The 12,404-nt window shown below is 36.8% G+C and overlaps 1 protein-coding gene across 1 annotated transcript in view; it reads left to right on the top strand.

The window, feature by feature from the left end:
* Positions 1-5,813, top strand: part of ANTXR2 (ANTXR cell adhesion molecule 2) — an 88,085-nt gene extending 82,272 nt beyond the window's left edge. Inside the window, exons 11-12 of the mRNA XM_032400619.1 lie at positions 1,607-1,774; positions 2,285-5,813. Of these exons, the coding sequence (XP_032256510.1) occupies positions 1,607-1,774; positions 2,285-2,431 (315 nt within the window). The 3' untranslated portion in view covers positions 2,432-5,813. The remainder of the gene's footprint in view (positions 1-1,606; positions 1,775-2,284) is intronic.
* The last annotated feature ends 6,591 nt before the right edge of the window (positions 5,814-12,404 follow it).

The following is a 12,404-nucleotide window of genomic DNA, read 5'->3' as shown; positions in this document are numbered from 1 at the left end:
TTTATCTACTTACATTTTTATTCTGAATTACTTTTCTGAGTTATGACATTTATTTGTTTAGTTAACTGTGTATCTTTTTTTGTTTTTTCCCTTAAAATTGAGACGTCACAACTGCCAGGATATATATCCTGGTTTTAGAGTTTTTTAGCTAGTTTTTTTAACTCAGTTTAGCTATATCTAAAGATTCCATAAGTTTTAGTTTATCTAGATAAAGACACTCTGATTTGAAAGAGAAGGTCATTTCTCTGGAAAGAAAGCCAACTAGCTAGCTCTAAAGGTTTAATGGTGTTTAAAACAATTTTAACAACCTCATAAAGAACATTCTAGTACCACTGATCACACTGAAAGCTACAGATACATTTTAATGACTCAACAGGGTCCACTCGAGTTTGAAAGCCTATTCTAAAATTGTAGTAAAAAAGGTAAAAACATCTAAGTAAGCCTTATCAAAAAGCTTTGAGTAATTCTTCCTGTGAATAGTAATCGTTTCTATCCCTACCCACTAACTCAGGTCATTAAAATGCTTTTTACAAAGTATTTAATTTTTTTTTTTCCTTTGTGGAAATCATTTAATTCTGGTTGAGTCAGTGTATTCTGGACAGGCCTTCGTATTTCTTTGCAGAGCTTCTCTTACCTTATCTTTGTCATCTTTGTTAACGTCCTTGGCTTTTGTAGGACTTCTCCACGCTCCTGGCTGGACAAAGTCTTTGTCCGGGGGGTCACCTCCAATACCATGCGCATAAGGAGATAAAGCTTAGCTCAGATTTAGCTCTTAATTCCTGTTCACTGAAGAATAAAGAAAATGATAATTTGACTCTATAGTTTTTCACTGTCCAGAGTTTTCAGAGAAGGAAATACCTTAAAATTTGTGGAATTCTTCAGTGTCCCTGAATTTTTCTTCTCACAGCAGAGCCTTTTCAGATTTGCCTTCCTCAATGAAAAATTGATATGTCGAATAACCATACTCAGATGAGCATCAGAACTAAAGACTGAAAGCTACTTTACAAAGTCGAGTTTTACAAAAGTAAAGAAAAATCATATATACTTATTTTACTCCCAAAGGCTAAATGTTTAAATCATACTTTTTGACTTAGGCAAACTGGATGAAAAGTTTGGAAGGAACAATTTACTCCTTTGTATAAAATACATTTGTAAAATACATGTAAAAATACATTTGTAAAATTCAAGCCTCTTTGAAACGTACTAACTTATTTCAGGTTCAAATCCCTGCCCTGTCACCTCCTAGCTGTGTGGCTTTGGACACATCACTCAATCTTTCCGTGCAGCGGTTTCCTCATCTGGAAGGAAAAAACTAGAGTATCTACAGTATCTATCTCATTGCATTTTTTTGGTATGGATTAAATGCAATTGGCACATAGTAATCGTCCCCCTCATCATCCGTTCCCCCCCACTGCCGTCAGTATGGGTATGTATTTAGCTAGAAGGGGAACATACCTAATTAAATCTCAGAAGAGGAGGAATTTAGTTAGTATACTATGCATCTCTTCACTCCATGATGGCGAACCAAAGGACCATCTGCTGAATAAGAGCTTGTTCTTCTAGAACACTCGATGTCTGATACAAGTATTTTCCCTTTGTCTTAAAGGTTCGTTGGGGTGATAAGGGATCTACTGAGGAAGGTGCGAGGCTAGAGAAAGCCAAAAATGCTGTGGTGAAGATTCCTGAAGAAGTTGAGGAGCCCGTCAGGCCGAGACCACCTCGGCCCAAACCCACATACCAGTCTCCTCAGACAAAGTGGTACACACCAATTAAGGTAATTGTTTCAATTTTCTGTGATTTAACTGAGAAACTGTAACTGGAGAAACGATGACTTCTTTAGCTGCCTGCAGGCAGACCATGGTGCATCCAGCAGCACTCATTCATTAGCCATCGTAGCAACTAACTCTTTCTCTGCGGCAAGAACCTTCGTTTTTGTTATTTATTTGTTTGCTTAATTTAGGAAAGAAATGATAGGAGGGGGGCGCCTGGGTGGCTCAGTCATTAAGCATCTGCCTTCGGCTCAGGTCATGATCCCAGGGTCCTGGGATTGAGCCCCACATCGGGCTCCCTGCTTCGCGGGAAGCCTGCTTCTCCCTCTCCCATCCCCCCTGCTTGTGTTCCCTCTCTGGCTGTCTTTCTCTCTGTCAAATAAATAAAACCTTTAAAAAAAAAAAAAGAAAAGAAATGATAGGAGGGAATCAGACTTTACCGTCTCCGTTTTATTATGTAGTGGATAGAGGTCGAAAACGTTGCCTAGGAATTTACAAGTCATGTTTCCCTTTAGGGTCGTCTTGATGCGCTCTGGGCTCTGTTGCGGCGGCAGTACGACCGTGTTTCCTTGATGCGGCCTCAGGAAGGCGATGAGGTTTGTATGTGGGGGTATGCTGGCACAGAGCTGAGGGCTTGGATCAGCATGATGCAGGTAGTGTAGTAATAATCGAAAAGAATTTTTAAAGCCCTCCCTACACTTGGGGAAGGAAGGAATTGTTGTCTTGTGCACGATCCTATTACATGGGGCGCTTCATAAATTATCCCCTGTTGTTAGAATACATCTTCAAACCATACTTCCTTCTCAAGGAATATGTACAAATTATGGTCTGTCACACGCATACTTTAATATGCACACTCACTGCTTCAGCCGTTGACTTGGACGACATCACATTCTGAGGTTTTGCCAAGTGGGAAGGACAGACTGGGGATTAGTAGTTAGAGTCTTTCTCTACCATTTACTGGCAGTGAAGCCCAGGGAACATGCAGAGCCTCCGTTTCTTCAGGTATAAATATATATTTCTGTGCCTTCAACAGTTGATGCAAACTAATTTCTTAAATATATCCGAGTGTCTTTCAGTAGTCCTCCCTTATCCACAGTTTCAGTTACCCATAGTCAACCATGGCCCAGAAGCAGATAACCCTCCTCTGACACATGTGCAGAAGGTCAGTAGTAGCCTAGTGCTACGTCACAATGCCTACGTCATTCATCTCACTTCCTCTCATCACACAGACATTTTATCATCTTACATCATCACAAGAAGGGTAGGTATAGAACAATAGTATTTTGAGAGAGAGACCACATTTACATAACTTTTATTACAGTATATCACTGTAATTTTTCTATTTTATTATTAGGCATTTTTGCTAATCTCACTGCACTTAATTTATAAAGTAAACTTTATCATAGGTATGTATGTATAGGGAAAAACACAGTGTATATAGGTTTCGGTACTGTCTGTTGTTTCACGCATCCATTGGGGGTCTTGGAACGTATCGCCTGTGGATAAGGGGGAACTATAATGCATTATAGAAATCTGTGATGGTGAGACACACACACACTCTCATTAAAAAAAAATACACACACACACACGTATATATGTATACATTTTCCCTACTGAGGAAGCCTATTTGATGTCTTTTGTTTATGGAAATTTGGCTAGAATTCCTCCGGTGTTAATGATTTCTTTAAATATGTTAGCACTGTTTTCTATAGTATCAATGTAAGAAAAATTGTTGAAAACATTTCCATTTGTAACAATGGACAGGTTTGGTTCAGACACAACACTCTTAGTAATAATAACAGGATCATTTCATTGTGTGTCAACATAATCATCATCCTGATCACCAAATCTGAAGTGAGTCAACTTTATTCACTTCAACTTCAGAGGACTTTAGGTTCATTCAGGTTTAATAGGCTATTTTTTTCAGGATGAAAAGATCAATGAAATGAGTATTTTACAGTGCCAAACTAAGTTATGTTCAGTGTTATATATTTATATATATAAAACAAAAACATCTAAATCTTTAAATTTTTACTTCTCTGAAATGAGGGTCATTTTCAAAACATCTGAGTTCAGCCATTTAGGAAATCCAGTTTGAGAATTCTCCCAACAGATCATTTATCTTTTGCTTGGACGATAGGTAGAGATAACCAGGTGGTGTATGAAGGAGCCTCTTTCATTACCAGACCACTCTGGTTAATAGTAAGTTCTTATGTTTGTTGAAATTTGTGCCTCTGTTTAAATTCATGATCTGAAGTTCTGCTTCTGGACCAACATATAGCAACTCTCTTTACTCTTTAATATGCTAGGCTTTCATTTTATGTGTTTTAAAATTGTTTTTGTGCATCACCTTCGTTTTCTCTCCCCCAGATTCAACATTAGTTCATTTGCTCAATAATTTTCACCTTTAAAAATGTTGAGTTTTGTGCCAGCACTAAAGATGTATTAGCTGGCAAAGGCAGACAGTGGTTCTAGCACTCTTGCCAATACAGTATATATTCTTTTAACTCTCATTTAAAATTTAGTTTTGTCTTTCATCGTTCCTACTAATTCTGATTTAATTCAGTAATTTTTGTATTATAAATGTGCACAAGTAATGACATCAGGTAATACTGAAGGGTAAGTGCAAACTGTAGTCTTTGCCCTTAAGAAACCTAAAACTTGCCTGGGAAACAAGACATACAGGAAAGTAATATTTATTCCAGAAGGTGATCTGAGCCATAATATAAGTAGGCATCGAGTACTCTTGAGTGCACAGAAGAAGAGAGGTTAACTCTCTCTGGAGGAACTTGGAAATGCTTCTTCAAAAATATAGGCCTTCTATCTTTAAATATGAGTAGAATTTCAACAGGTGGAGTTAGGTGGACTGAACTTTTCCATGGATGAAGCATCAAGAGCAAAGTCTCTGAGGCAGCCAAGAATACAATGATTTGTGGATTGCTAGATAATCTAGGGGTTGGGGATTGAAACCAGAATGATAGGTTGGTAATAGAAAAAAAGAAATCTTTAAGATTGGATAAATTGATATATTTGGTTTTTTAAATGATGAATTACACTCATTCATTCATTCAACAAATATTTATCTAGTGCCTACATGTACCAAGCACTTCGTTAGATACTAAATAAATTTAATATTTTTAAAAAATTATAGTGCTAGAAGGGTGCCTGGATGGGTCAGTCCATTAAGCCTCAGGCTCTTGGTCTCAGGTCTTGATCTCAGGGTCATGAGTTTCAAGCCCTGTGTTGGGCTCCACGCTAAAGCCTACTTAAAAAAAGAAAAAGAAAAAGAAAAAAATTATAGTGTTAGAATACTGTACATGTCCTAGCAGGTTAAATCATTATTTGTTTTTCCATGGTTTAAGAGTAATCTTTTCATTATTTGACCATGATTTCTTTTGTTCTGGTAATTTGGCCATTCTTTTGTCTATTATAGCCCCAAAGACTTTTATTCTAACTCTTAAGTTCAAATTGTTTCAAAATTCAGAATTTTTCACATTTTAGGAATCTGATACAGTCCATACTTCATATATTTATGTAATGCAGCACCTTCTGATTACATTATTTAGACATTTTGCTACAGAAATATTAGTAACTGCAAGTAGACATAGACTATTAATAGTCTCAAGTTCAAGTCAGGGTTTGCTTCCAAATAAATTTTGGTGGCAAACTCAGCAGAAAACTTAGAGTTTTCAAAGATTTTTTATTTCAAAGGTGTACATAAAAGATAGTAGATCTTTACTGCGTGTGATTAATTAAGTCTCCAGTTTTTCCACCATAAACCTATGTATGCTCCATCAAATATATATTATGATTGTATGTGTATCTGACACAGTATGACTTCGTCTTTTTTTCATAATGCTTTTTCTTGTATAGCTTTACTGCTTCCAGCATTTTGTCACCTGCAAGTTTTTGTTACTTATTTCAAACCACTGTTAAAGCCTCAATGTGGCACTCCATGAAAGTTTTCCCCACAGGCTGATAATCCAGTTAATTGACATTAGTATGGTAAAGCTAGGAACCCACCCAATAGTACAATCTTAGTTTGCCATCTTTTTTTTTTAATGATTTTTTTTGGTGGGGGAGGGGCATACGGAGAGGGAGAGAATCTTAAGCAGGGTCCATGCCCAGCATAGAGCCCAACTAATCTCACAGCCCTGAGATCATGACCTGAGCTGAAATCAAGAGTTGGACGCTTAACCGACTTAGCCACCCAGGCACCCCTCAATTTACTATCGTATTCAAAAGGATATTTAATGAATTTTGTTAAATTATTTGCTGAATTTATGGTATAATGCATAGTATATTTCCTCATCTAACCAAACCAATGATGCAGAATTATTTAATCATGGAAATTAGGTAAGCTTGGCATGATTTGCCCTTTTGTTTCTGTTTCTTGCTAGTGAAACTTTATAATATTTATTATTTTTTAGACTGGGGATTGATGTCAAGTCTATTATAGTTATCAGCATATAACCTTTTTCCTTTAGACAATTTGGGAACACTTTGCCTTCCCTTCTTTTTATTTCCCATCTCCCATTTTCCATGTTTCGCAAAGATTATTAAGAATATCTGTGTTTCTGTCAACTTCACATCATCAACCAGGTATTCTTTATTTGATATAATTAATTCCAATATAAACTTAACATCCCACATACATACATAACTATAACCTGTATTTTTTTAGAGATTATAGAATTACACAGCAAAAAACATTCCAATATGTTAGCAGAGTTACCATTCTGTACATTTTTAGGACAACTGAATGTTGCAAGAATGTTTTGTCCTTTGTGGATCTTAAAGGAGTAATAGTCATTCTCTTTCTTAAAAAAACAAGGCAAAACAAACTTAGTGCTGCTTGAGAGACAATAAAACAATTGTTTTCAGGTTGTGGCTGATGGTTCCAAAATAACAGAACCAATGCCTAGTCAACAGCATGTTTTCTACCTAGGAAAACAATCTTGTCATTTATTTATAAACTGTTTACTGCAGATTCTGCCTCTTGAGGGTTTAGTTTAATAAACAAATCAGCGTACGTAGAACTAAACCGGGAGTCAAGCACATTTCCTCTGCAAGTCCCGTCACGCTGAATTTCAAGCCAAATGCTCTCCTTTTATGGCTCAGAGGCCGCACCGGGCTCATTTGCAGAATAATTCACCGCTCAATCGAAGTCCTTGATCAAGTAATTGAAGTTCAGGCATAGACTATCAAAGCGGCGCGAGAAATCCCCGGCTCGGTCCCTGGCCCCCGCTCTCCTTGCGCGCCGCCAGCTCCTGTGGAGGTGGCGGGGTCCGCGCGCTGCGCACAGACCCGGCCCAGGCTTTGATTGTGGCTGCAAGTCCTCCGAGTCATGAATGTTTCAGCGCGCGGCGCGCGAGGTTAGGGCCGCGCGTCCAGGTGTAAGCTAGCAGGTTGTCGCCGACATCTGTTCGCAGCAGCGGCAGCCGCCTCCCCGGCCCGCAGCGAGCGGCCGGATTGTCAGCGGAGGTAGTTGAGAGCGGCAGAACCATTTTGGTCTCCCACTCGCTGCCTGGAGGCCTGAAACACCAAAGGTAGGGGTGGGGGTGGACACAGCTGCGCTCCCAAACTTGCCTTAGGCACGAATAAAGAGATCTAATGCAGTTTGACTCCGTTGCGGTGGGGAGACTAGGACAGAAAGCCACTTCAGAGACAACTTAACGCTGCAACATCTGCCGCCAAGTTTCCAGGGAGTGACGGGGGACAGCAGGTACAGATTGAAGTCTCCACATAAACAACCTCCATTAAGCCATGGACGCTTTTGAAGGGCCTCCATCAAACATGCTGGAGTCCGCAGCAGGAGTTTGTTTGGTTTTCAAAGCAGTGTTTTGTTTTTGCAATAACAAGGTAATTTATAAATCATGCATTACCATGCGTGCTCCTTTTTTATTTGAAAAGTGAGAGTTGGAGAAGCAGAAAAGGCAAAGAAAGAAGACAGCGCAACACTAGTTTGGAGTTGTTCCACGAACCAATTAAATCTCCGAGGAGCTTCTTGGCTGTGTAATCGAGGTTATGTTAACCTTCAGACCGCAATCCCTCATTCACCAGTAAACCCACGTAAATTTATACCCTGCAAGAGAAGAATCCTAATAATGGTGACACCCGTGAAGCGCATCCACTGTTTGTTTTGAAACTTGTATCATGGGGTTACTTACTTCATGGAGGTGAAAGGAAATTATTTTCCAGATGGATGTAAATTTTTAGTAAAACGAACCTGAGGAAATTCCATTAGCTTTAATTTTCTATTTATAAAGGCAGTATGCCTAGAGTTGGATATTAAACATGAAATTTTAAGTCGAAAATCAGAATTGCATGTTCAGGGAAGCATTTTTTCTTTTTGAGGCGTCTTCCCACTCTGTCACCTAGATTCAGCCGGAAAGAAATTCCAGAATGTGTATACTTTTCAGTGGGAATATTGCAAAAGCTCATGATTGGGCACACACTCATATGACATAATGAGAATTGGTTTAAATATTAGTCTGACAAATAAAGCTCCAGGGTATGGTAATATAATAGTCTGTGGTAATATAAACTGTTGTTATTATTAAAATTTAGGCCCCCTCACCCGAGGGAACACTTGCAAGGTTACTGGGAGATGAAGGAAAGGTGCTAACTCAAAGGTATCCTTTGGAGTGGGAGTAGCCAGGGAACAGCGGCCTGGGGACAGATGCTAGAGTGTGGCCAAGTTTTCATCAGTCAGCGGTGAAATAAGCAACAGAAGTGCATAGTGAGTTTCCAATTAAGCTAAATTTATTATGTTGAGAGGACTTTTATTAATTGTGCAGATATAATTTTCAGGTTTTAAAATGATTGATGGTAGCTGCTTTAAAAAAGGGGAAGTCCATTTTGACAGAACCTAATGTCCGTCCTCTGATTTTTAAAAAATCTACAGGAAAAAAAAAAAATCTGAGAACATAGATAGCACAGGTTTATTTAAAAGACTCCAGAGAAACCTGATGACCTCAATGGCAAATAATTAAGGCTGCACCTCTTGTTTATATCTGTAGTTCTAGCTTATGCTCACTTCCCTGCCTGTCCTGCAGCTGAATTCTCATGTTCAAAACACACTGACCTCACTGTCTTCCAAGGCAGCTTCTTCGATGATCCTAACCCTCCCCAGGATCACTGTGAGGTCCAGCATGCTTACAAATCACCCAGTACTCGGTGCTATTAAACCACTTCATCTTCAGACTGAATTGCATTTTGGTAGCAGAGATCGAGTCCTACCCTGCCTTTAAGTTCCTCATCACATTTGCAGAATGTAAACCACTTGTGGGGTTTCTGAACAGATTAAAACCTTCACTCAAATGATTTGATATTTGTTTTCAGTGCTTGGAATTATGCTGCTAATGACTGCATTTTTACACTTAGTTTTTAGTTTCCTTCTTAATATTTTGTGTCCTATAGCTGGACTTGGCAATGGATTTTTTAGGAGCTGTAAGAAAACCCTTTAATTTAGCCTGAGTCATTGAGGCCTTGTGTACACAAAATGCTCCTGGTACTTTCAGACCTTTTCCTTTTTTGAATTCTTAATTGAAAGAATAGAGAAAAATATCAAGATTTTTTTAAAACTCAAGCGATTGCTTACCTTTTATTTTTGTAAGGTCTGAAATTTTATATGATCGTTGAAACTAATTATGATTGACCTGACTGGGAAAACTACCATCAGATTTTTCTGCCCTTTGTGTTATCACTAGTAATCTTTCATTCTGATTATCTCTTGTCTTTATATTTTGGGGCATCCTTAAAATACCTGAAATATCCTGTTTAAATTAGTAGAAGTAATAGCTTTGGTTTATATAAATTTGAAAGATAAATTTTTACTAGAATAACACATGGACATGCCATTATTACTACAATCCCACTGAATATGTGTATATATGTATATGTGTATGTTTACTCTAAATATATCTGTGTATATACCTGTAGAACATATTTTCTCAGTGTGTATGTTATCAACTAATGCCTGTTTTAGTGGGAAATAATAATTTCATGAAATTGAGTACTTTTTTTCATACTATTTCTTAGGTTAATTATGGATGGCAAAAGTGTTGGCTCAGTTTGGTTCCCTAAAGTGAAATATAGAATATGTGAAATGTAATAATTTAAATTACCTAAGTAGTATAAGTAGAATCTGGATACTTAAATGGCTTCTTAACCCCCCAAGCCAGGCATAATTTGCATTTAGTGGCCTCATACATATTTTATGTATTAACTTATAAGTTTAGATTTTCTTCGTTAGATTGCTTGGTTAAAATTGATCAACAGCTTTTGACAGTCAAGAGACAAAAATTTTTATATTAGTGTAAATACTGTCTTCACAAATTAATGTGCTGATTTTAGAAATAAACTTTCTTTTTTCATCATCAGTGAGGTTTACTACTACTGTTTAGCTACACTAAAATAATACTTCAAAAAATATCATGACTTATTACTGGTTGTTCAGGGCTAACTACATTATTTTCTTAGCCTTAATATACAACATTGCTGTAGAACATCTTGAGGACATCAATTAAATCATCTAACTGGGAGTAGAAATGTCAGCACAAATATAATTTTTGACTTTTTTTAAATTAGGGGTACTTTAATTAGGGGTACTCCATTTTAAGTACTTTATGTATAGCTTTTTTACAGAGAATTAAATATATTTAAGTAAATCACTTTATAATTTCTAATAATTTACAAAATTATATTCAGTTTTCAATTTAGAGCTCAAAGGACCCAGTTGAAGGGGGAAAAATGCATTAAATTTTGTAGACAGTTTATTATTTTAACAAAGTACATTATGGTGGTGCCTTCATGTCTACCAGACCCCCATTTATAAGTTTAGTTTAAGGAAAGCTTCATAACTCAGTTAAGGAAATTGGCTTGAGTAGGAAGATTTTATTGTTCCCTTATTCTTCAAAATGAATTTATATTAACACATTATATAAATATATACTTTAAGGAGAAATAAATGGTTTTTTTTTTTTGCTAAATATATTTCATTTTTATTTCTAAGTAAAATAAAATAGGATTTTTATAATACACACTTTTAATCTCTAAGACCTTTTTAAAATTGCTTCACATAATCTTTATATTTTCCATTAATTCTGCACTGAATCAAATTGCAACCTCTAACACTTGAGAAATTTGAAACTGATATAACTTTGAGGTATAGAATAAAAATGATTTACTATTGAAACTTTGCGAGAAATTGTGTTTGAGAATACCAGTAGACATTCACTTATTTACCATTATATGACTAGATTAAAAATTAGCTCTTAATTCAAAGGGTTATGAGGAATTTCTTGGGTTTTTTTCTTTTTTCTTCCTTTAAAATTAATGAAGTTGGGATAGTTTTTACAAACTTGTTCCCATTTCAAAACCATTTTACTCTCTGATATACCTCATATCTCTCTCCTTAGAGAGCTCTTTTCACTTTAAAAATACGGAAAAAAAGATGTATCTGATTTCTTAAACTTTAGATTCCCATAATGTTTCTTAGCAAGCAGGTTAGTATACTGAAAATAATTTGTATTATACCTATATTTTAGAATCTTCTCCACTACTAAGCACATTTTTTGTTTTGGATCAAAATTAGAGATTTCGAACCATTTTTTTCTTAAACCAAGCACTGTTTCCTGCTTACAGTAAATTCTTCTATTAGAGCCATTTCCTGGCACTAATGGTATCTTAACAAAGAGTTTATTATGAATTCAGTAAATTTTATTCAAATAGCATTAAGATCTATCCTAATGAGAATGGGCTATACACACAAAGGATTATATGGTTATGCAATTATCCACACTGATATCATATCATATCATATATCATATCAAATCATATCTTACTTGCCTAACAAAGTAAATCTGTAAAACATATTTCAATAAAGAATTCAAATAGCACATTTACATATCTAGTGTGCAGATAAAAGCTCTATCTAGAGTTAAGAGTGTTTACTCTCTGATTTCTTTCTCTACATCATTCATTTCTCTCTCTTCTCCTAACTTTGGCTGATTCCTAAGGTTTAACGGTTGGTCTCCTGTTATTCTCACAACTCACTCTTCTCTAGAGAGCACATGGACTCGCACTGCTTTGCTATCATCATTAACTACATTTTTAGACAATTCCCTCCTCTCTCCTAAATTCTACTTGCGTATCTCTGAGAGCCTTCTTAGATGTCCTGTTGTCACCAGATCTCTATGTATGGCTTTCAAACTGTAGTTACTGTATAGCTTTTCTGTCTCTTATTCTCTCTGCTCTTCACCTGATGTATCTAAGTTGATGCCCAGCTGACTTCATGGTTCCCACAACTCAATGAGTAGGGTCAAGACTTCAGCTTTCTGTGTATGAAATCTTATGCCAACAAATCATAATATTTCACTATGATGCAAAAAATGAGCTATTGAGGAATATATGCATTAGACTAGTGATTCTTAAGAGATACATCGCTTTGACTTTGTACACTTTAAAAGTTTTTGTTATTGGGCGCCTGGGTGGCTCAGTTGGTTAAGCAACTGCCTTCGGCTCAGGTCATGATCCTGGAGTCCCTGGATCGAGTCCCGCATCAGGCTCCCTGCTCGGCGAGGAGCCTGCTTCTCCCTCTAACCCTCCCCCCTCTCATGTACTCTCTCT

This window comes from Phoca vitulina, unplaced genomic scaffold, assembly GCF_004348235.1.
Source record: "Phoca vitulina isolate PV1807 unplaced genomic scaffold, GSC_HSeal_1.0 scaffold3, whole genome shotgun sequence".
Lineage (NCBI taxonomy): Eukaryota > Metazoa > Chordata > Mammalia > Carnivora > Phocidae > Phoca > Phoca vitulina.
Note: the sequence above shows the minus strand (reverse complement) of the source record. Positions and strands in the feature narration are given on the sequence as shown.